Raw genomic sequence first — 26682 nt, 5'->3', positions numbered from 1 at the left:
TTCTCTGCAGAATGCACTGCAGGGCAAATAAACATTTAATCGTTAATGCTCATTTTGTATTTGTAGCAACTTAATCATTTTGATAGTAGGCTAATATAGCTAATATAGATGCATATTGCATGTGTTGCCTTCATTATAAATTCATTATTAAATAGGGATTTTAATATTTTGCGGCTCCAAACATATTTGTTCTTTATTTTTTTCGTCCAATTTGGCTCTTTCTAAACATTACGGCTGGTTTGCTCAGATATAGCATATCATTTTTGCTGCACTAAAAATGTTAGGTTGGAGTTGTAAGAAGCTGTGAGCTAGCGGAGAATGTGTAAACAGATGGATGATAGGAAATGGGGGTGGGCTTGCTCCGCACCAGTCCTGGGGCCTCATTTATAAAGCTTTGCGTAGGATTTGCGTCAGAAATGGCGTACGGATGAAACATAGGACGTGCGTACGCAAAGAAATATTCGGATTTATTAAACCGTGCGCACGCACATCCTACGCATCTTTCCCTTAATAAATCACAATCAATTCTAAATGCAGCGCAGCTTTTTGCGGCTTCATGACACGCCCATAGTTGCCCATAAATAGTCCGTGAAACGCCCACAAATGAATATTCATTGATTGCGGAACCATGGCAAACACAGAGAGGAAATCAAAAAAACGTAACTTCACTCAATGTGAAGTAGAAGTTATTGTTGGCGAGGTGGAAAAAAGGAGAAAAGTGTTGTTTGGAGGGCACAGTGTGGGCATTACTAATGCCAAAAAGGCACTTGAGTGGCAAACGGTGGCAGACGCCGAAAATGCTGTAGCCTCACAACCATTCGAGGTTGTGAGGCTACAGCGCTCCATCGGGGGGGGGGGGACACCGGAGCGCCAGATGCATGCGCCGGGGGGACCGGAGCGCCAGATGCACCGGGTGACACGCGTGGTTCCTCCGAGTGCTCCTCAGTAACGCCGGGCCCAAAAGCCCGCAGAGGTCCAACAGGACGGCTCGAGGAAGTCGGAACCGGCTCATAAGCCACTCGTCCTCATTTGCCAGCACGTCTTCTTGCTGTCTAAAGATGCGTTCACTCCGAATTCTTCCATTTGCCACATCTTCTAAGAGCGTAAGATCAGCCATTGTGCGTCATTACGCATTGTGATGGGGCATTTTATTTCCATCCATTTAATTGCATCTGACAAGCTACAGATGTCGGTAATAATCCACGTGGAAATGGGAAATTGATCAGCACAAATGTAATTTCTTGTTGCTTTCTGAATGGTTGAGACATACGCCATACATTGTTTTATCAAAAATAAAACAAACTAAAGGCATATGCATGAATACCATACTTCCATAGCTTATGAAGAAATGTTTTAATATGAAAACAACTTTCCCCAGTGGATAATTAGTACGTCCGTCCGCACGCCCACACCTATATCTGCTCCGCCAGACGGACACACTGACGAGAATATCAGTTTTGTACATTATTTCGTTCTGTTAACTATATTATTTATGAGGATGAATTGCACAACATGCCAATATTGCAGAACATATTTCACTTTTCTTTTTCCAAATAAGTGTTCATTTGAATTTCTGTTGTAATTTTCGTTTGATTGTTTTGTTTGTTTCACTGCTGATCGATCAAATGGGTGTTCGTTTAGCTGTTAATTGTAAGACTTGCTTTGTGAAGTATTCATGTTATTTCTGAGAGGCAGGATTGTCATTTTCACTTTCACGTGTTTCTTCCATCTGCCGACGGTGTCGCCGTTTCTCATTTCACCCGTTTTTGTGCGCACGCCTGGGTCAGAGCTTGCGTGAAGGACCGCACATTTTCCCGTCAAGTTTGCTTTTTATAAATCTCAACTATTGCGTAGAGAGTGGCGTACGCCTTCTTTTGTGCGTACGCAACGTTTATAAATGAGGCCCCTGGCCACAGCTCAGAATTTCTTATGAACTCCTCCCGCTCTGCAGAAACTATGTCCTAAAAAACTATACAGGTTTTTTAATCACAATTAAAAGACAACTAGGAACAATTTAAAAATAGATCAAACGCTGATCAGAGTGACTTTGTAGTGTTTGTAGGGTTTTTGCAGGGTTACAGTTTTCCTGTGAAAGCTTTGACAGTGCTTGAGTGGAGGCTGCTGTGCTGTCTAGCAGAAATGGCCTGGGCGGAAAAATCTATTGTTGGATTGAATTCCTTCTTAACATTGTTTGTACATCTACTTAGAAAGCATTTCCAGAAAATGTTCTTCACTGGTTAGCAGCTGAGTGCCAGTGATCTGACAGGTAGTTTTTTTACCTTGGGTTTTTCAGTACTTGTATACATATCCATATATATCCATCCACATACATTTGTAAATAATGCCTTTTTAATTATTTTTAATCATAAATAGACATATTTGCCTAGCACATACAATTCACAACACAATGAATCCATTAAATATTAAGTTTGTCAAATTGAACAGATTATTGGCTTGTAAGAGAGTGGGAGGAAACAAACTTACATAATCTCACCCCTAAGGTTTGATAAACCATGAATTCATCGCAATCACATTTTGATAGTTAATTATTCAAATTGTAATTGTTCTCAGCTATCCACTTTTCTCAGCCTACAAACAGCTTCATTGATGTATAACAGAAACATCTTTTGTTTCTGAGGATTTAGCATGACGGCCAAATGGAAAAGGGTTCTGATGTTTCAAGCTTATAAAAACAGCTTGACTAAGCACTTCCTCATCCAAGTGGTCTTTGGAAAAGGGCTAATGAGTAGCTTCATCAGACTGATAGAGTTACTTGGATGAGTTGTGGATTTTTTTAAAGAGAAGACCATAAGTCAGAATGCTATGACTCAACTTTAAGGCTATTTGATAAGGGATTTCATCAATGCTGTGCATTTATTGTGGCGTACCTTGAGGATTGTAATTCACCTTGTCGGTTACATTTCTTGGTTATGGTAGTGTTCTTTTTGAGTTATCTGCCTTTATCAGTCACACCAGGTTCAGGTTTAATCATCCACGGCTGTCTCCATTTCAGTTAAACCCCGTCAGTGTATTTAGGTGTCCGGTTTTCAGTTCTTCTTCGTTGGGTCAACTATACAGTCATCATTTTGTTGCTGCCTTAGTTTCTGTTATGCTCAAGTTTATTAATAAATGGATATGTTTGTTTATTAAATGGATACATTTCTTTGTCAAATGCAGACATTTGTTTATTAAACTAATACGTTTATTTATTAAATGTACATGATTTTTTTTTATAAAATAGATGTGCTTCTTTCCCCAAGTTCAGTCTCCAACAAGTTTGAGTCCTACACCACTAGTTCCTTACAGTTACACAAAAATTGCATTTCAGTAAAATGGGTAAAAACAACCACTTTTAAAATTGTACTTTCAGTTGAAAATACTTATTTTTGAAAAGTATATTGCCACTTACATTGCAACTTTTTAGAAAACAGTTGCAACGTCAGGCTATCTGTGCCGCAAAAATCATGAAAAAATGCCCACAAGATCCTTAAAGGACTAAACAATTACAAATGTTGAAGGCTCCTCCTCATTAAGTCCCTTGCCTCAAAGAATTACACTCTTAAGCTATGTTCATACCGCCCTCGGCAACTAGTGTTTAAGCAACCACTTCTAATGAGAAGTCTATGTAAACGCTCGTAGATGTGCATTCTGGGTGTCTGCATTCCAAACTCACATATACTCACTACGTACGTTTTTACAACCGTTTTGAGGCTCTACACACAAAACGTGCATCTACTGAACGCGTGTTGAAAGTTAAACTAGGTCAAACTTTGACCTATCAGAGACTCGGTTTTGGATGGCGTCCCTTGTAGTTCACGGAAGTGCCAACCGTTTGAAAAGTGATCATGAAGGATCAATTAATTCGCAGTTTGTGTGCGGACGGAATTATACGACACCAAGTCTTTCACATATCGGGATAGAATGGTGAAAGAAAAAGTCTGAAAAAGCCTTTTCCAACTGTGAGTGGCAGATGTGAGCTAGTAAACTGTAGAAAAAGAATGTACTGGAGGCCTTTGTGGCCCGTGTTGAGCAGGCCAATCCTGCTCTACCTGTCATTTACAGGATTTGCAGTAACACTGTCAATGCTACTTTGAAAGAATGGAGCATGAGTTCATCCAAGTAAACCAATGTTCAATATTTTCTGGGTGTCCAGATATAGCCCCATAATCGTGGTATAACACCACTTCCTTGATCTTAGAGTGAGTGCCAGTATTGTCCCAGTGTGAAGCCATTTTGCCTGCATTTTTGACAAGTATAGCCAAATAAGATTAGTTTCAGTGAACACGGTATAACTGACGACTACAGTGTTTGACTTTTGACACCAAAATTGAATTCTGTAACATGATGAAAACTGGGCGTCGACATTCTTTCAACTATCGTAACTCTTCAACTGTGAATGCATTTAATGGAATTTCCAGCAGATTCAGAAGCCCAGAAAAGCAGCCTTATATGGATATGCAATGCCGTACTGTACAGGGGTAGTGTAGTCAACATAATATCGGTGCAAAGCCGATATGAAAAGCTGCTTTTCTCTGCAAAAGAATCAGCTGATTTTTACGTTGGTCAAGTTAACAGTCAAAGGTAGGCCAGAGAACATCACTGGTGATATCTCTGGTGTTAAAGTGTTAATCATTTATTTAGAACTCAACAGTTACTGTTGGCCATTAAAATGCAAAAATACAGGCATAACTTGTACTTTTTGTCAACAACACTTTCTGACTCCCCTCCCCCACCTTCCACACTCACACTCCCTTTCCTCAAGCTCCAACACTTTCATCCAATCCACTTTTCACTCCCACTGTGCTTGCATCTGAACACAACTCAATCATCACCTACATAGCAAGTCTTTCCACTATTTTTTTAAACTTTCCTAATTACAATAACTGCTCTTTGGATGCTTTGAGATTTCCTCCTGGCTTTGGTAATAATTTAACTCTTTTTTTTTTTTTTTTTTAATGGTATAATGACATTCAGGATGTTTTTGGGTCTCATGTTCCTAAGCCTGGTAGATCGATTTATTCCTCCACATTAGTTCCTATCATTAGTATAAAAAGGTTCCAAAAGGGGGAAAAAAATGTCTTGGCCAGGTTCCCTGATATTTACTGCTCAATAGGTTAGCGCCACGGGAGTCGCTGTTCCCTGCGGTGAAGCGTTTTGCATTTTTAAAGAGACGCCACAGACCGATCAGTAAGATTCCAGATGTCCCCACTCAGCATTAGGAAAGGCACATAAATACAGAACTGCTGACCTTTAACTCTGATAAACACCATTAAATATAAAAAAGGACATAATTGAGAGTAAGCACTGACACTCTGTCCCTCCCCCACCCACACTTGCTTACAGACATTAATGCCGAGAAAAATCCCAAGTCAATCGCACATCACCTGCTGCCATAATAATGCTGACATTTTCTCTGGTGTCATGAAGGTTCTGGCAGACACCGGCCAAGCCTGATAATGCTTAAAAGTATAAGGACATCTCATTCAAACCAAACAAATCATCCAAGCCATTAGTGAATTTACACTTTACCTTCACTGGCTTGTTGTTGAGATAATGCCGATAATACTAGTATATCTTGAGAGAACTCACTAATAAAAAGGTTTACCATTACAACACAAATGAAACTTGCACGTTTAGAATTTTGTTTCTGATGTTATAGTTTTGAAAAATGTTTAAAAGTACATTTATGAAAGTTGAGTTGACATCAGTAATATGCTTCAGATATCCCGAGGTCAGACAATTTGGTGTCTGTAGCTCACTGAGTTGGTCAGGGGCATAAATACCAACCTTAACAGCAAAAAATGTTTGAGGGCAAAAGACCCACCCCACGAAAATAGTCTTTTAAGTGTTTTTAACATGTTTTTATTGCATTTTTCTAATGATGGAGGACACATGTAAAGAATTGAACTTAAAATCGGATTTATGAGTATTTCTTTTTTAAAATTACTGTGAACCTGGAACAGACAAAAAAAATGTAGCTTGAAAAAGAGCATATTTGTGACGTAGGAAATATGCGGGGCAGGGCACAAGCTTCCTGCTCCGCTCCATTCCGTTACATCCAGACAGACAAATAGATCCATGTACGTCTTTGTTTCCTTGTCTCAGCTGGAATCTGGCTCAAAACTGGTCGACTGGATAGCTCCAATATCTGATTGGGAGGGGCTGTAAGCTAGCGAAAGAAAGAGTAAACAGAGAGCTTTCTGCAATGGGAAGGGGAAGGAGGGCGAGGTTGCAACTCACCAATAGTCCTGTCTGCTAATCAGAGCCAAATTTCCGATGAACTTCTGCCACTCTGCAGAAAATATGTCCTAGACATGGCATAATCATAATTAAAAGACCACTGGGAACACTTTTACAATAGATCACCAAAATGATCGGAGTGGGAATCTGGAAGGAGTCTTGCCTAAAATGCTCTACCTAAAGCCTGATTGACTTCGTCTGCAGTGCATTTCCGTTGTGTCGTGTTGACACAAAAAAGAAACAGTCATCTCAGACATGCCGGCGTCTGACGTGCGACCCTCCACAATGCCTTGCTTTATGCAGGATTTCTATTTCCAGGCCCTCTAAGCGTCTATTTCCTAGCAAAAAGGCGCTGAAATAGGAAACAGATCAGGGTTTCAAAATAAACACTTTACTATGAATGTAAAAACTTATAACATTTTATTTTTTATTTAAGGTGAGTTGCTCACAAGATAACTCACATTTACACTGCAGATTACACCGTCGTCCCTTTTCATCATTGACGATGAAAGTTTAATTTTGGAAGCATTCATGGCCATGAGCGAAGAGAACAGAATGAACTCGACAGGGGGGTTGCAGGACAAACCACTTAAGCTAAGGGGGAGGTGGGACAGAACTGACATGCAGAGGAGACAGCATAAACTAAGTGACGGTCATGAGATGGACTCCTACTCAATGCAATGGAGATGCACATTAGATAAACCGCAGACGGACAGTGTAAATCAGGCGTTAAGAATAATTGTAAATCTCAGAACAGGTTTATTTTGGAGATTGTTTTTACCTACTTATAGTCCACCAGTTTAACTGTCTCACATGTAACGCATCCATGCTCAAGGGTTTTTCATGTTCTTGTTGTTTGACTTCCAGACCACTTCAGAACTCAGCTGTGTCTTTCGTATTTCTCAGTAGATGGAGTTTTAAAAATGTACAGTCTCTGGTTGAGCTAGCCTTCTAGCTGCTCCAGGTCTTTGGAAATTGAAAAGTCAGAGAGTAAAGATGGAGCTCAGGCAAGAGGGAAAGCATGAAACTGGAGGAGAGTTTTTTTTATTTTATTTCTGAACAACCTTTGTGTTCTCCCTCCAGCAACATCTTTGCCGCTTTTTTTCTCTCCACTCAATGCTCAGAAGAGAGAGACTCTTCCAGCCCAGAAAAAAAATGTGGTGAGGGAAGTTCACTGAAATGAATTATCAGGCTCCTTCATGTTTGCTCTAACTACTCTACAGCATCTCTCCCAGCTGAGGCTGTTTCATGAACACTGCTGGAAAAATAATTGAAAATCCATGGCTGATTGACTCAGTCCCTTTGTAATTATTTTTACTTTAGTTGCAGGTGTTCTAAACTGAAAAAGGTGCTACTTTTCTTCTGCTGGAATACATTTTAAGCATTATACCAGCATTTATGTCATCATTTTTCTTCAATGGATGCCTGGTATTCACGTCCCATAGCACTTATCACATGCAAACATATACTTACATAGACGTTGCCACTGCAAGGAACCCCATGAATTACATATACATATCACACATGTATCACAAAAGACCTAAATTTCATATGTAGACAATTTGCAAATTGTATATAGTGGCTGCGTGACACAGCCCCCTTAACATACACTTCTGGGGGTGTTTTACTCCAGCAGATTCTCTGACATTGTTTGACTTCATGCACACTTGTAACCCTTGTGCTATCCTAAGCACTTTATCGTTGGGAGTTGGGTCATATAGACCCACTAGACAGTGCACTGAACCTTTTTTCTTCAATGATTTGTGATCTTCACTGGTGTCCATGAATTACATGAAATCTTTCCACCTTTATCCACCTTTGTAATGGTAGGGAGAACACGTCAATGTAAGGGTGGGGTCATCTAAGATAGCACAAGGGTTAAAATGAGTCTGATGTGACTTCAAGTTACTTGATGTTAACTTGATGTGACGGTTTCTTTTTTATACTTTGTTTTTAGACCTAAATCTCTTTTCCAATAAATTAGCACACATACTTTTACCGAATTATTTTTTATTTAAATACTTCCATTCATTTTTGTTTTTTTTAGATTAAAGTTCTGTTAAAAAACTGACATGATGACCATTCCCATGTAAGGCTCTAGTTCTGTTGAAGACCTGTCATGCCGGACACTTAAATGTTTATACTCTAACTTTTTCTTTTTCTTTACTTGTATTCATCAATAACAAGACAAGGTGTCTTATTCTTCAATTATTCTAATTACGTCCATCCCCATGTTATCCAGATGGAGTTAAAGATGCTCAAGGTGCCTTCTACTGGGTTGCTTCTCCTGATGCTAATATTGTAATTGATCGACATGGACGCTTTATAGAGGCCTGGCTCACACCCACTTGCATAGAGGCAGCAAACACATTTGAAGGACTTCTACATCAATTCACTGACAATGTGAAATATTAGTGAATGAGAATTTCAGCAAAGTTTAAAAAAATACTGGAAAAAGAAGGAAACAGTAGAAACCATTTAAGCCAACTCTATTAAACAATTTTCCAAATTTCTGGTCTAAATTCATCTATTATGTTCAGCTCCAGAGTGTGGTTGACAGTTGAATTTCCCTTTTCTTTTAAAAAAAAAAGATTTGGATGAGAATATCATGTTTTAGTGTGTATTTATTGAAATTATGTCATATAAGTGAGACAAAAAAGTTAGATGAGTCTATCAGTTGGGCAAACTTTATTGACTACGTTGACAGCAATTGTCATTCTTGAGTTAGCCACGTTAGCGTTTCCACAATACTAGTTATCCTCAACCTTGTTTGTAAGACGTAAAAGAACAGACTGATACCGCTAAAAAAAAAACGTTACTGTTACTACGCTAACTCCCAACCTTGTTGGTAACTTGTAGAAAGACAGCTACACGTTAGCCGCTTTCGCATTTTTACACAGCACCCAACCTTATTTGCAACAAAAAACAAACTGACATCTCAACAGAGCGCCGTCTACATCTTCAATGTCATTAAAGACAAAGAGAATTAATCCATATTTAATGTGCTAAAGATTATAGGTTTTTTTTTAAATAAAGGCTTTTACGTGCGCCTTATAGTGGGGAAAAGGCTATATTTCCGTATCATTATCTCTTGTATTTTCTTCATATTTGTTATACAACCAAATGACAGAAGTGAGACATTATTTCTTTCTCTCGGCATTAACAGTTAGAAAAGACCTGACACTACACCAAAGTAAACTAATGTGCGTAAGTTACTTGCTTTTAATGACCTTATTTTTGAAATCACTTGCACTGATCGGTTGATGTCAAGGAAGATCAACTTTTTGTTGAAATAAATCACTTAGTTTTGTTGAGTTTTCCAAATACTTTCCTCCAGGGAAAATTTAAAATAATGGTAGATATTGACACTCGTATCTTCAGAGCTGTTTTATTTCTTGTTGGATGACCAAACCCAATGTTGAAAAACATTGACAATCATTTAGTTCTGTTTAGTTTGAGATATTTTAGATATTCACACTCGTATCGTACAGAGCTGTTTTGTTACTCGTTGGAGGACCAAACCCAAAAATGTTTTTCAAATTGTGAAGTGGTCATTTATTCTCGGCACAGAGGCTTTTCTTCTGTTTAAAAAGACCCCTCGCCACTTCATTGTTCAAGCTCAGTTATAGGCTGGAGATATGCTGGAAAGTGAGTTCCAGTCGGTCTGTCAATGCCCCAAGGCGTCTGCAGTCCGGCAGAGTCTGTACGGTTCTTGGGAGCTGTTCATTAACTATTGCCCCAAGATATTTTCTGGCAATGTGAAGTAGAAAAAAAAAAAAGGGAGAAGACCACTTGAGAGTCACCATGTGTGTCCATCAATATTATCCTAGGCATGTGCCAAAACAAATACGAAGGAAAACATAGGAAAAAAAAATCAAACTGAGGGATGAAAAATGGAGAAGGTGCTTTCCAGTTTCTATGACAGGCTTAGATTTAACAACTACTCAATAGTACAAGGAAAAAGGTTTTTGCTGGCTATAACATACAGCTACAATTGTTGTACTTTTACATCAGGTCTTACTGTCGGGTTTGAACGAAATCGGGTCTTTTTTGTTGTTGCTGTAAGAATACATCAAACTCACTGGAAGCTGTCATTTTGTTGATTCAACTTAATGACAGTCAAGTTTGTGTTGATTGTTTGGAACTATCGTAAATGTTTGTGCGACAGATTCATATCACACGCACCACTGACTAGTGGTGAAAAAAAATTATCCTGTCAAAACTTTCTTTAATCCACCAAAAACGGCAATTCCCAGAGCTCTGCCTCTTCACGTTTGGCATCATTGAAAAGCTACACATGTTCTCTATAGATACCGAAAGGAGTTCAATCGGTAGCATGTTGGGATGTATTTAGGTTAAGAAAAGTCCTCTTTAAAGGACTAATTTGCATTGCTGGTCATCCAGAAGTCAAAGGGTTAAGGCAACAAAATAACCTTAAAACAAACAAACAAACAAACAAAAGAAAAACAGTTTAAACACTAACATTACAAAAAAATACAATTATGGATTAAAATTAAAATAGTTCTAAAGCAAAATCACAAGACAAGGGTGCAGATGAAAGACTTTCAACTGTCACTCACTGAAAGCTAAAAGAGACTTTTTTTTTAGCAAAAACACACGTAGGGATCCATTATTGGACTTCGAGAGAGGGTAAAGTTCAACTCTATTGTTATTAGAACCCTAATGCACAATAATGTGGCGGCTGGATGACTTAGTTGGTGTAGTGCAGCACTGATAGGAAATCTGGGTTTGAATACCAGGGGGTGCGATAAGTCGCTGGGCAAGATCTTGCATGCAACTGACTACCTACTATGTAGCCTCAAGGGGGTCCATAGACCGGATGAAATACAAGGTTTTGTTAGAACGGGCATCCAGTGTTAAAATCTCTGCCAAACCACCTGTTCGGATCAGTGAAAGCTGATTTGCTGCGGTGACCCCTGTAGGGATGTGCCAAAAGGTGAACAACAACAACCCAAATACACAAGTTTAGCAGCTATTGTGAATTTCAAAAAACATTGTCGGAAAAAAAAATTCAGGAAAGAAACTCTATTAGGTCAAGAAACTATAATAAAATAATAATCAAAGGGATCTGGTGGACAGGCATCATCTGAAGCCTTTGACAGGCGTTCGGTGTGAAGGCAGGGAAGAACAATCTAATCTAAAACTAATGTACAGATTTTTTGAAGCAGCTGCGACAAACATAAACTGAAACAAAGTGTGGGTAATTTACGAGAATTAAAGTCGACTAAAAAATGATGGAAAACGGCTCAACAAAAAACAAGATGTATTATTTACCTGACCAAACATTTCCAATAACAAAGACGTCAAGTAAATTGTAAAATAATTACAAACACTAGAAAGCTGTGTAAACATTTAAAAGAAAGAAGCTGAATAAAAGATGGACAGTTTTTATTTTTTGTTAAATATGGGCGGTTGTGGTGCAGAGGTTGACTTCCAATCGGAATATTGCAGGTTCAGTGGGGTTGAGTGTCCCCGGGCAAGACACTGAACCCCACATTGCTGCTGCTGGTTATGTTTTGGTGCCAGTGTTCAGCAGCTGAACTGCCATCAGTGTGTGTGCCTGGACAACTGGGACTCTTACATGTATCGCTATACAAGTATGCACTATTTACCAAATACTCCAAGGCTTTATCTTCCTTTATAATATGACGGGATAGCCTGTAAATAAAATTAGCTGTCTGGTGGTCAGGCATGAAAAGAAGAGGGGAGTAGAAGATGAGTGGTGGAGAAAAATGCAGGACCGCTTCATGGTTTCTTTTTGACTGAATGTAAACCAGTGCAATAATCTTGGTAATTTAATTTATACCAAGTTAGGAGGAAGTATTTTAGTCCCTGTGAACAGACTGACGACCAGTCCATAGTGTACTCTCCCTTTGCCTAACAGTCGCTGTGATAGTCTCCAGCAACTGCCGTAACCCCGAAGGGGATTCAGGGGGCTCTCAGGCTGCTTTTCAGAAATAAGTAGTCTTGATTTTTCAATATTATCATTTGCCTAAAAAACCTGAAGATTGTTTTCACACAAGCACTGAGGCCCTCATCCTATACACATATTTCATTCATATTTGCTGGCAAAAAAACACTGGAAGTAGTAAAAAATAAGACCTCCTTAATGTCAAATTTGAAAAGGGAAGTTCAAAAATATTTGCAATGTATAACAACAATAATCATCTAAAAACAAAACTAATCGAATCCTCGAAAATTGAACAGCATTTCAGCAAAAACTTGGAAAAAAATCCGTGCCAGTAACACTAGCTGACTTGTCAAACAATTCAATACTTCATTGAGGATTAATATAGAGAGATGTTCCGCCTCAGGGAGGAGGTTTTTGATGCCTTTTTCTTTGGCTTGTTGCAGGTTTTCATGCCTAACAATGCAGCGCTGCAGTAGAGCAGGACTATCTGTGGACATGGAGAACAGTACCACTTTTTATCAAGCAAAAAAACATCACAGGGATAAAAAAAGGGACTTTATTGCAGATTTTACCAGTCATTATAAGAAACTCTTAAAAAAAAAATGTTTTGCTTGATGAATTATTATACCAAAATAAAGCAAATATTAACTATAGTGATGCAGAGAAGGTGGTTTAAACAAAACAATCCTATATGTAGAAATATCAACATAATATATGAAAGCATAAATAATTGAAGATTTCCTTGATTTTATATTGATATACATGTTCTATAACCACAAAATTACATTATAATTCTTGGTTTAATAGGTAAAACATGTAATGTTGAGTATGTTTTTTATGTTTTCTTTTTTTCATTGCTATTGAAGACAAGAAAATTTCTCCTTTGAAGGATAAATAAAGTTTATCTATTCTATCTACTCTATTCTATTCCATACTTCACATTAAGCTGCAGGGAGACTATCTTTAAAATGTTCTGGAAATTATGAATTAGATCAAAATAATATAATAATTATAATTATGTGGTTTTTGGCCAAAATCAAAAAGCCTTTGTTGTTATTTCAGACTTATTTTATGCACAGCGGCAGTAGCTCATTGGAAACACAATTCTGGTTTGGGGGGAGGGACAACCCGGTTTCCTCCTCCTTCTTGTCGTAGAAAGCTCTGCTTGTGCGTTCTTCGCGAGCTGATAGTCTCAAGCTAACATTAGCGAGCCTTTTCCGGGGCAACCATACTCTTCTCTTTTTTAGTTTCTCTTGCACATCTCCCCAGTCTAAAGGCCTCTGTTGGTCCTTTAATTCAATTCAATTCAATTTTAATTGTATAGCCCAAATTCACAACAACAGTCGTCTCGATGGGCTTTATCCCACATTTATCCCTGAGGCTAAATAAATCTTTCCGTTAAAGCTCAGTTAAACAATCAAACTTGACACATTTATTTTGCAGATTAAAAAAATGATCACAAATGTATTTTCAAATCAAAAAAACATTTTTTTTCGAGAGCTAATCGACTAAATGAATGCAGATTTTTAAAATCTGACTGTAGCTGCTCATGAAGAGGAAATGATGCCCTTGTCAGAACCCCATATCAGGTTTATAGCAATTATGAGGACACAATGGTTTTCAGTTTTTACCTTGTGTGTTTCCTCAAGAGATGATACAGCAGGTGGGGTGGTGGGGTAGAGAAAAGAACAATAATGGTCTAAAGTTCAGCACCAACTCATTAATCATTCATAGACAGCCAAGTGGCAGCAACGGGAAACGCAGCAAGAGTTCAGGTTGTGGCATTAAATCTCAGATTATAAATAGCATAGTTTATGGATCTAGGTGGCAGAACAGCATTACTCAACACTCGCCTCCTCTGCACAGATTCTGCTGCTTAAATGTGATCTGAGACACTAAAATGATCTGAAAAAATACGATTGGACCAAATCCTACTGAACCGAGGAACAAATATCGTATTTCTCATGAGAGGTAGCAATAGATTCATTGATTGGTTGAAGACCCCATGTCAATTCAAAGTGCTGGCTCATCATCCGTCAACATAAACAAGCTTCTTTACTAGCCTCTCAAGCACTCAGTCAATATGCACCACTTCCTTTATACCTGGATTGATAGGAGAGAGTGACCCCTTGTTTAATGATAGCAATGTTACACTGCTTCTTAGTCCTATCAGTCAAGGTCAGCCTGCTGACAGATGAAAAATGGCTCAGTTCTGGAGACCCGGCTCATGGTGAAGGTGATGCCAGGTGGATTTCCGATTTCCCTCTTCCCTCTGAATCTCTCAAATCCGCTGGTGACAAGTGACACCTGCTATTGATCAACGCCCCACGAAACCGCCATGTCCAGGATGCCGAACACATACTGTATTTTACAACAAAACCCTTTATGATCCATTTGATATGTGGTACAGGACAGAACAGGTGGAAGTTAGTTGCCACTGAGACACAGTTCATTTTTACATCTGACATGTATGCATTTCAGTAGCTTATTGCCACAGATAAAGCTCAGCTATTTAGTTGTTTTAAAATCTGTTTACGCTGCATTCAATTTCACATCCGCCTCTGCTTTAACTCCCGGCGAATTTGCTGCTGGACGCTTGTCCAAAAACTGTGTTCATAAATCTGATGCTCCCGTCGCATGTGCGAGGAGCTACTGCCAAAAGTACTGTGGCATGAGTGTATGACTGTATAAGTAATATAGAGTAAATGCACAAAAGATACTGATTATGTGGAGAGATCTAGTTTTTATTTTTATTTTATAGAACTCTGCAAAAACATCAGTAATCAGCTTTATTTGGGTTCATCATGTTTACCATCTGCTGCAGGAGCTGCGTCTGACTGACGGCCACTAGCAGCGATACTTCTATCTGTGACCCAGTCTGATGACTTTTTGTCCCACATTAGAAAATACTAAAACAAGAATAAAATTAGAGAAACTTTTTATTATTGTCTCCAAACAAAAAAGAAAAATACCGTGAAGTTCAGGGCGAGAACGATCAGATTCTCCTCCCTGTTGGTTTTAGACTCCACCCACTGATCACATCATCAACACTTCCTAATTCTTCACCACAGTTCAGATATTTGAACTGTGGAAATATCATGTTTCAGGTTTTTTGTCCCGTCACCTGAAACAAGTTACGGCTACGACGTCACACAAAAGGCACTGCAGGACCTCTGATCGCGTCTCTACATTGACTTCAATTGAAATTAGCTCTGAAGTGTAAAATCCCAGTCTGAACGTACAGTGGCCCTCAAGGGCCACATAAGTCGCTCGCAGGCCTGTTCTAAAATTAGCACAACTCACCACTGAGCTGCGTCTAAAGTTTACTTTTATTGTCTTGCTATTCTTTTTAAATCACACTTGCATTTATACAGATTTCAAAATAACAATATTATACAGTGTTCCCCCGCTTGTTCGCATTTCAATATTCATGTTTTCACATAAACTGATTGAGATGCTGCGTGAATTTCGAGGAATTTCTGGGGGAGGAAATAAAGAGCACACCAGCTCTTCATCGGCTACCAACAGCTGGTTCCAGCGGTTCCTGAATCGCTGTAAGCAAAGTTTGTGTCTCTGCACGGAGAAATGGCATCAGCTGACTCAGAAGTGGCTGGAAACATCCTGATATGATGAAGAAGATAATCGCGGACAATAATTATCATCCGGATGTACAGAAGATAAATGAAACCGTTTTTTTCTGGAAGAAATAACGCTTAAAACACGCTGCAGCTGAACTGACTCGCCGTGCCCGCCACTTAAATCGTGACGCAGGAGCTTTCATACTTAACTGGTGAAAGAGGAAACACGGGCTCCTGGTTCTAAGGCATAGAGTGACAGAGTGACACTCCTACTACATCTCCAGTTCAGAGAATCTTTAAGCCTTAAAGTTGAAGGCTTAAAGATTCTCTGAACTGGAGATAAGACATGACACAAAATCTTTTAAACAGTTCATATATTTGAACTCTGGAAACAATGTGGCAAAGTATTTGCTGCGTTTCTGAATTTTTACTGCATCACCGCTACGCACCTGACTTCTTGGATTGCCAATGGTGTCTGCACATCGATTTAACATTAAAATTGGCAAATGAATCACAATCGGTGTGAACAGAGCTTTTCACTCTCAAACTGAACTGAAAATGTTTTTGTTAAAGTTCTTAGTTTTTCCTCCCTTTCAATGTTTCTGTTTTCCTCTTACTATGTTCCCAGCTCCGTTTCTATATGAACATGTAATTCTCATGCACTGTCTCCTACATGGGGTTTTGGTAAAAGACAAACAGGATGAATAATGGCCAAGGGCTGCAATAGGAAACCCTTTGTGCTTGAGGGAAAACGTCTGTGCACCAGAGCTGGCATGACTGAATGCTTTTTCTGGGGCAATCCAAATAGCAGAGAGCTTGCAAAGCATAAGTTTAATGCCAGATTACAATTTTGACACATTGAGTAGAGAATATACATTGGAGATAAGAACAGTTAGTGAGTGTTTGTGACTGACATGCAAGAATAGACGATGCACTACAATGCAAGTTATTGAAAACGGAGGTGGCCATCACTCTTCTGCCAACAAAAGCTGGGTATTGAGGAGAGGATGCGCTATTGTGTGGTGTTCTTCTGTCACGCAGTTTTTGCTACAGCCTATTGAGAGAATAACCACTCCGTACCTCTACTGTACACCTCTTCAATACCATTTACTAAATCACTACAGCAGATAATCCTGAGCTAATCACTTCTTAGAACAATAGTATGGAAAAGAAATATTAAAGATGATTGTTAAGCAGGTATACAGGAATTAAACCAATATATGAACATCATTTTTTACTGTTAGAGGCATTACAAATGTAGAAAAATGATAGAGAAAAGAGTACTTGCAGGCAGATTCCAAAGCAAATGTCAAAATTAGGTGATAATAATTAAAGATTGCTTTTTTTGAGATATTGGGGTTGTGAGGGGCTGTAAGCTATAGGGAGAGAGTGTAAACAAAGGGATAATGGGAAATCAGGAACGGCTTACATTCCCTCCCACAACTAAAAGGGGATTTTCTAATAAACTACTGCTGCTCTGCGGAAACTATGTCCTAGAAAACAATACAGGATTCTGATTTTGCCTAGAATCAGAATTAAAAGAGAATGCTATTACAATAGGTCATAGTGGGTCGTTAATGTTTATCGTTACCCAACATACTGATAATTGAAATCTAATTTAACAATAGCGAACTCTACAGTCCCTGACAAAAGTCTTGTCGCTTATCCATTTTGTAGAAACAAAAGCGTTTAACCTCACTGTTAATGAATCCATTGGTTTTAGAAATGTCTCATATGAAAGCTAAAACCCTCCCAAATTATGTTTAATATACTAAAATAAAATTGCTTCACTGAAGAAATATTGATCATTTAATGAACACAGAAAGGTCACATTTTGGTCAAGTTTTGTCGCCTTGTCACATGATGCACCCAATCCTAGATTACAGCCTCACCTGTGATCAATTACTGATCAATCAATTAGTGGGTGTGTATAAAAAGAACCCCAGCACACCAGGCCTTTACATCAACTGCAACTTGACCTCTGACAACATGCCTAAGATTCACCCTGAGACCAAACCGTTGATTATAAAGAGGCTGAAGACCAGATCCACTGCTGAGGTGGCTGACACCTTCAATATGTCTCAGCGTCAAGTACAAAGAATAAGAAAAAGATTTGAAGAGACTGAAGATGTTTTTGACAAGCCCAGGTCCGGCAGACCCCGCAAGACAACTGCCCGGGAGGACCGTTTGTTGGTTCGAAAATCCAAGGCCAGCCTCTTTTCCACTGCAGCAGAGCTCCACCAGACCTGGTCACCTCAAGTCCCTGTGTCAACCAGAACAGTTTGTAGAATTCTGTCTCAAAATGGCCTCCATGGTCGAATCAGTGCCCAGAAACCAGCACTAAACAAAAGGCAATTGAAAAAACGTGTGGCATTTGCCAAGGCCCACAGCATGCTAAAAGGATGGACGCTGGAAAAGTGGCAGAAGGTGGATTTTTCAGATGAGTCTTCAGTTAAATTACATCACAGCCGTCCCAAATATTGCAGGAGACCAACTGGAGCCCACATGGACCCAAGATTCACCCAGAAAACAGTTAAGTTTGGTGGCGGAAAAATCATGGTCTGGGGTTACATCCAGTATGGGGGTGTGCGAAACATTTGCAGGGTGGAAGGCAATATCAATAGCCTAAAATATCAAGAAGTATTAGCTACCTCTTACATTCCCAACCATAAAAGGGGTCAAATTCTGCAGCAGAATGGTGCTCCATCGCACACTTCCATCTCTACATCAAAGTTCCTCAAGGCGAAGGAGATCAAGGTGCTCCAGGACTTGGCCAGCCCAGTCACCAGACATGAACATCATTGAGCATGTCTGGGGTAGAATGAAAGAGGAAGCGTGGAAGACGAAATCAAAGAATCTTGATGAACTCTGGGAGGCATGTAAAACTGCTTTCTTTGCTATTCCTGATGACTTCATCGATAAATTATATGAGTCATTGTCAAACCGCATGGATGCTGTCCTTCAAGCTCATGGAAGTCATACAAGATATTAAATATGGATCTCACAGTAGCACTACCTAATTCACTGATGTTATGCAACATATTTTTGTTTTTGAAGTAAATTATTTGTTAAATCTTCTCATTAGTCTGTAGGCGACAAAACTTTTGTCTTGCCAAAATGTGACCTTTCTGTGTTCATTAAATGATCAATCTTTCTTCAGTGACGCAATTTTATTTTAGTACATTGAACATAATTTAGGAGGGTTTTAGCTTTCATATGAGACATTTCTAAAACCAATGGATTCATTAAAAGTGAGGTTATACGCTTTTGTTTCTACATAATGGATAAGCGACAAGACTTTTGTCAGGGACTGTATAAGCTGTTGGTTACATCAACAATTCCAGAAGAAGCGTAGTTGAGATCTGTGCTTTTGAACTTTCAGTGAAAATCAAACTTTTTCAAGAAATTCAGTTTTTGAGCTTGTAGTCATCAGAATAGTTTTACACCATGCGTTCATTTTTTCCTGAGTTAATTTAACTAAGTTTACTCATGTTTTTCTTTTTTGTCTTGTTTTTTCTTTTTTATGCATTTTTTAACACAGTAAACTAGTTTGAGAACATCCCTTTTTTAAGTAAAATACAGCAAAGGGGCAACTGAAGAAGTAAGATAAAAATGTTACCTCTTTTTTCTACCCTTTCATTTTGTCTCATCACCAAGATTTCCCTAGTCCAGTATTTTTTTGGACTATAAGTTGTTTTGAAGTATAAGTTGCAGACGCCAAAAAAATACATCTTCTTCCTCTTTCGGCTTCTCCCATCAGGGGTCGCCACAGCGAACAAGTCGCATGGTAAACTTGGCAATGTTTTACGCCGGATGCCCTTCCTGACGCAACCTTCTCAAACCGGGCTTGGGACCGGCACAGAGGTAGAGAAGGGAACAGGGAGCAGCCCGGAGTCGAACCCTGGTTTCATGGACGGAAGGCACCGCAAACCAGCACGAGCTAAACCGGCTCCCCACGCCAAAAAAATACATAATAAAGGATAAAAAATAATTTTTAAGTCACACCAGAATACCAGAGTATCTTCTTCCTCTCCGTTGTTGTCAGTAGCAAATACTGGAACACACAACCACAGTGCCCTCTAGAGGTTCTTAGTGGGAAAAATAACAAACAGATGAGCCAAATTCTTTTTAATCACATATAAGTCTCACCTGAGTATAAGTCACACCCTGAGGAAAACCATGCATAAAAATAGGACTTATATTCCAAAAAATACGGTAATAATAATCTTATAACAATAACTAAAACTCACTGAAATCAAGAGGGATATTGTTTTGTAAAACTATTTTCATCACAATGTTTGTAAACACGTCGTAGTTTTAATTAATATAATGAATCACTTAATTGCATTTATGTCCTAAATAATTTACCCAAAATGTCTTCCTTCATCTTCTAGTTACTAATGAGATGTAGTTGCAGTCTAGGTGGGGTGTAAAGCTTCTCCCCTAGTTCTAGCTCCCCAGCTGTGTGCTCCCATGGTGAGCCAAATGCCTCATTCGAATATTAAATACATCCAAGGATCACCCCATGTTTCGTGCAGTAGCAAACACTTTTACTAAACTGTTTTGTTAACCTTCTTCTCCAAAGGATCCTGGAGCATTGACTTAATGAACAAGCTGTGTGATTTAGCCGGAGAAAAATAAAGAAAACAGGGACATTAATACCTCATTACTGTATTTTGCGATAATATTTCAGCTCAATATGGTTTGATTCGATTCATAACAGGTACCTCCTACAGTACTAACTGTAATACCTACAGAACAGTATACCTGTATTCCAGTATTCATAGATATATATGGCTAATTTGTTAGAATTAACCACTAATAATCTCCTAATCAAAGTCCGGACCCCTTTTTATCACAATCCCAAATAAAGAATGCAAAATGGTGAAAACAATATAATTAAAATTGGGAGCTGATGTTCTAAGGTTGTGATAACAGATTCAAACTGAGCATGGGCTATGAGTTTGCACATGTTAGTTGAATGCAAAGCACACCAAAGAATGTGGTATAAGCCTGAGTCATGAGCTTCAGTTGCAACATATTAAATTATCTGTGCCCCTTGAAGGTGGTAGGGTATATTTTTTACTCATATGATCTGTAAGGATTTCTGTGATATGAGTACCAAGGTGAGCAACCAGACCACCTAAAAACAAACAAGGCAGCTGGTCAGCCTATGTCTGCACCATTGATTGTATCTTTGAACTGGACTAAATGAGTCTGACTTCACAAGAAAATGACTAACTTCCAACTCAAAAAAAATGAAAACGTTTGAGTCGCCACTTTTTCGCGATTATGGACACTGCTATTTTGGAACCAGATAATGTCAGTAAGCAGTGATTGGTACGAGTCGGTCTGATGATTTCTTTGTTTCTATAGCAACCACTCCCACCAAATAGGAGTGAGTTTGTTGGAAGGTCACACCCCAACTGCTTGAAAGCGGGCTACACAATATCTGTCAATCAAACGTTTTCAAACGTACAATGTTGAGGCCACATACTTTTATTGAGGCCTCTGGTCAGTTTATAACTTGAATAATTTAAACTACATAAAAAATATCATGAAAAAAAGGATTATATGTTAAAAAGAAGTTAGCAGAGCAGGAATGGTTGTTCTGACAAATGTAATAACTGAGTAATAGCTTTTTGTTTCTCTATAGAAGTCTATGGGATTTAGGCTTTTCTCAGCAAGCTGACACTTCTTATTTGGAACGCCAGGAGGGAGGAGTTACTGAGTCAAGTCCTTATGTATAGTCAGTGGTCTGCCTGTTTGCCAATAATGCCAGTGTAAGATGCATCAAAGATGATGGCTGGCCATGGTCAGCAATAGACAAAGGATGGAAGTAAGCCTAAGCTACAATCCTGCCTATTTACAGTGTCTCACCATTTTTAGAGCACTAAAAACTTATTGTCCCTTAAATAAATGAACACAAATACAAAATGGACAATAGCCAAAAGTAATGCACTTGGAAAAAAAGAGGGGCAAACCTTTATTAAGGTTGGTCCCAGTGTCACTGTCTGACTGGTTCTCTTCAGGAAGGCATTATGTCACATCAGCTATAACTTGTTTTCATTCCTGCAAAAATCCTTTAATTTAAGTGACAGCTAATTGTGTCACTTATATGTAGCCTATTTCAAAAAGTTTTATTATTGGAACTGTTATCCATATTAAAACAGCAGTTATTTTAGTTGAGGTACTATAACTAGTGCTTGAACAAGATTGTATTATGAATTATATATGATTATATTGTATTCAAAAATTGGGGGACCAAGTAAGGAGGCAAAGCTTTGCTTGAGGACAATCTACTTTATTCGATTGGGAATAAACTGAAAGAAATGATAATTTTTTTTTTTTAAAAAGGAGACACAAAAAGTTTGATTTGACTACACTTACTATTGAACTTTTTTCCAGTTATTTAGATGTGTTTTAGCTATACTTTTTTGCAAAATTCACGTAGAATTGGTTTAGAGATCAGTGATAAAGAGAAGTACTAAAAAATTGTCAGAGATACTGGAACGTACCTGGAACCTAAGGAAAATCTGTTGCATGAACACTGACCAGAGAAAAACAAAGGCTGCAATCAGGAACAAAAGCCTTTGGTGTAATGCGAGTAAAGATCTCGGCATAATGACTCTGATTAATCTTTCTGGCTTCCTTGTGATATACAGAAGCCACTTCATTATTCAAAGACAAATCACAGTTAGGTTCAGCAGACCAGCCTAGAGTGAATTCCCACCAGAACCAATCAGAGCTGTTGGTTTTTAGTTTTTTTTAGCAAAAGCAGATCTATTCATCTATTTTTCTTGCTTATCCTGTAAAAAAAAAAAAAAAAGCTACAGAGACAGCAGCTTTCTAATAATAGCTAAAAACTGCTCCAGTGTAGAACCGGAGATAATACAAGCAAAAAGACAAAGAGTATCATAAAAATTCTGCAGTAATTTCCTGCTCTCTCTGCAGGAGCTGAGCACAAAATAAACACAGGAACAACAATCGTTCTTGATAAAAGAGATAACGTAACAAGAAATTCACATTGATTTTTGAATTTTCTTGCTTTTGTGTTGCGAACTTAGCTTTATCACAACATTGATAATAGTCTTTGACCAGCAAGAAAATATTTTCACTATATGAACCTTTTTTTATTTGTGTGCACAAAAAATGTAAACATTGTTGTTGTTTTTTGTTTTTTTTGTTTTTTGGGGGGGGGGGTTCTTTAATGGTTTTGTAAAAAAAAAACAACTGTATATTCCACCAGGCGTGTCATATTTAATCGACGAATCGATTTATATTCCTACGATCCGACCACATCGATCTGTCTTAGGCAAGATGCTAATTGAATCAAATCGACCAATAAATTGTTTCAAATGAAAGACATCAATGGAAAATACCATTTAGATTGAGGTTCGGTAGGTTTATTTTACCATACCTACCAAGTGTCATCACAGTGGACAACACACATGTGATGGCAGTAAAAACGGATCCATCCATCATTCCAGTCCAACGTGTGGAAATAGTTTGAATTTAGATATTCAATTGCAGCTTTACTTCCGTTGTGAGTTAATGTGTTGTGAGTTAATGTGTTGTGTGGTAAGTTAATGTGTTGTGAGTTAATGTGTTGTGAGGTAAGTTATTGTGTTGAGCGTTAATGTGTTGTGTTGTGACCCTTCTGGGCCACCGTAGAAACCTAAACTGGCAGCTTTAAAGTGGAAATGCTTTAATTTGATCCAACAACCATAGTAGTTCAGTAGCTCCTAAATGATTTGATTTGACTAAACATCAACTTACAGTCCAATATTTCTAGGTATTTTTGCACTCAGTTGTGATTTGCAACGTGGTTTTTCATTCATTAGTGCTCAAAAAGCAACTCAATTGTGTATGTCATTAAACAGCAAATTCAAAAGTACAGCACATTTCATGCTTGAAGTGTGCATATGTGTGGATCTCAGAATGTTTTTTCTCTCCAAGTGTTGTCTTTTGAAGAGCAGAAAAGCTTTTAACTCAAACAACGGATATGATGTCATTGATTTCACAAAGTTCGAATCTCATTGATATGAGTATTTTGCGACGATCATTTACAAATCCCCTGTCTTCTAAAGATAAAAATGTTGATGGTTTATTAAGAAAATACATTTAAATACATTTTTTTTGGCAAAATAATTTCCGATGCAATGCATTGTGGTCTATATTCACCAATCTAGTGAGCATCAATGCATACTGGTTTTTCATAGAGACCTCTGGGACATTTCTGGGGCACTCAATTTTGGAATTGTAGAATCGGACAGCACTGCAAAATGGCAAAAGCACTAAATACTACACTAAGTATGGAGTAGGGAAGGAATTCAGAGTCAACACCGCAACACGTTAGCCACTTAAATATATCATCGAAACTTGTTAGTCCAACCTTGTTAGTAACATGGAAAAAAACACAATCACACACACTTCACCTTAGCATGTTTACAATAACATCCAACCTTGTTTGCAACTCATACAAAAAAAAACTTTTGGCAGAGGACTGTCTACCTCTATATGTCGCATCACTTTGAAAGAAATTGCAAAGTTTTTCAAAACAAATTATGGCTTTTTTTTTATACGGTCCTCAGGACAAACAGTTTTAAAGCAACTTGGACTGGACAGAAAAGAAAAGGAGGGTGGAAGAGAGAGAGATGTTGGGGGGGGGGGGGGGGGGGTAGGAGGATGATTATAGAAGTGGGGGGGTTAAATCATAAAGCATCACTGATCTATTAATCTAATTCAAATTACATGACTGTGCCTATTTGCTAAGACCACAATAGCGTGGTTTACAAACTGAACTGACAGACAGGAAAGGCACACTTGAGACCTGTAAATCCATTGATTTCGATTCACTAACCCGTTTCTTACTAGAAATACTAAAAACAGAGCACATTCTGACTATTTAAAGTGTCTATTGTTTATTGTATTTTTCTTTGCAGAAAGTGTTTCATACGAACAATATTTCTCCAACTTTTTTGTTTCAGTTGTCCTTCGCAGCAACAACCCCTGTTCTGGCAGACAAGAAAAAGTACCCTAACTTCTTCCGGACTGTTCCGTCGGACAATGCTGTGAACCCCGCAGTGGTCAAGTTTCTCAACTACCACAACTGGACCCGTGTGGGGACCCTCACACAGGACGTTCAGAGGTTCTCAGAGGTCAGTGACTTTTCCTGTGCAATCTCCAGGTCAGAAAAAATATTAATATTGTGATAAATGTTCTGTTTTCATTACACACCACAGAAACGATATTGAATTCATACGTTTGCGGGAGTGAAGCAAACTCAGATCACCTCCTTGTCATGGATGATAAAAGACAGTAATGAAAAAACACTTGACTTACTCCAACTTAACCTGGGAAGCAAATTTGATCCCTATCAATACTAACCCTCCATGTACGGGCAAACACACACACATCAGACCTGCCTAGTGGGCTCCTGAGCAGGTGGTGCATCCGTTGTGTAAATCTTTACATGAGGCTAGGTGTGAAACGTCAAAGCAGTGCAAGTCTTGCTCCAGGCTTTGTCTTTCACAGCTCTATTCTGATACTGTATATGAAGGACCTGGTGTCATGGAATTCCAGCAGGGCACAAATCCATACATCACTTTCAAATCCAAGTCCACGACTGGTAAAAGTTCAACTGGTTTATTTTAATAACGCGCGTTCAATGTTCACACATTTACCTAGAGCCCGATAATGGTCGCAGGCACTTGCAGAGCTACATGTGATTTTTGATCGCAGAAGCCTGAAATGCATATTTAGACGCGTTAACATAAACTTTTATGTGGATGTGGCCGTTTGAACATCTCTTACCGAGGGCAGTGTGAATGCAGCTGTACAAGTGTCCTTTAGGAATATCTTGACAAAGATTCTCATTGACATCTTTTTTCCTGAAACATTTTTTGTATACAAGTTTTGCTGGCCCTCAGCCAAAACATGCTCTTCCTCCATCTTCCAGCTCAACATACATGGGACTTTATCTCAATCATTGAATGTGAAAAGAAACAACCCTACTGCATGTAAAACGCTGCAGTGTACGGTGGCCCTGAAAGGCAAATCACATCAACAAATCCCTCATTCGAACATTTCATTTAAAATTCTGGAAATTACTTTTGTTTTCTGAAAGGGAGGAGCCCTGTCCTACACAGAAATGCTTTGGATTTGGATGTTTTAAATTATGTTTAATGTTTATATTTAATATTATTTCAAGATTTTAAACTAAAAGAAATATGACATACTTATAAAATCATACTATTTCTTTTATAGGCTTTTATAGGCTCCATAGGCATTTTTTTTCTACGTGCTGCAGGCAAAAGGTCGTAGCGAACACTTATACAATACGCAAGAGTAAAGTAAGGATGAAGTAGGTGAGATGCAGGCAAGTGAAACATTTTTTGAACCATTCCAAATTCTGAACACATTGCAAGGGGCCTGTCAGTGTTCATGTTATAAGTGTGGGCTCATTGAGTGCGCCTTTGCATCCTGACTGTTAAAATGAAGTAAGTGTCAAGTAATTCTCATAAGTGCATGTGACATATTCTCCTTACAAATACCTTATGGTACACTCACCACACGCACAACAATGGTGCGTTCCATTTTCATAATGTCATTAGTCATTTTCATGACTTAGGTATAAGCTATTGTTAATTGTACCAAAAGAGTGGTATCACTAAATGCAGACTGTGATTGTTTACAGAATTCTGACCAAAAAGAAGTCAAGATAAAGTAGGATTAAAAAATGTTTTAAACAAAGTCAAGGGTGAACAAATTCATCATTTTGTTCATCTTCAATTGCAGTGACTGAAAGTTAAACAATACTATTTTATGAAATAGCTAAAATAAAGGAGCGTTCTCATGAGATTCAAATCACACACTTGAGAAACACTTGTGCTACTGTTTTTGAGCCTCGACTGACAATGATCTGCTCAG

At 38.4% G+C, this 26682-nt stretch overlaps 1 protein-coding gene across 1 annotated transcript in view; it reads left to right on the top strand.

The window, feature by feature from the left end:
* Positions 1-26682, top strand: part of gabbr2 (gamma-aminobutyric acid (GABA) B receptor, 2) — a 207538-nt gene that overhangs the window by 75725 nt on the left and 105131 nt on the right. The window contains exon 3 of the mRNA XM_023959777.2: positions 24741-24911. Within this exon, the coding sequence (XP_023815545.1) occupies positions 24741-24911 (171 nt within the window). The remainder of the gene's footprint in view (positions 1-24740; positions 24912-26682) is intronic.

The sequence above is a fragment of the Oryzias latipes genome, chromosome 11, assembly GCF_053564925.1.
Source record: "Oryzias latipes strain Hd-rR chromosome 11, Olatipes_Hd-rR_3.1".
Taxonomy (NCBI): domain Eukaryota; kingdom Metazoa; phylum Chordata; class Actinopteri; order Beloniformes; family Adrianichthyidae; genus Oryzias; species Oryzias latipes.
Note: the sequence above shows the minus strand (reverse complement) of the source record. Positions and strands in the feature narration are given on the sequence as shown.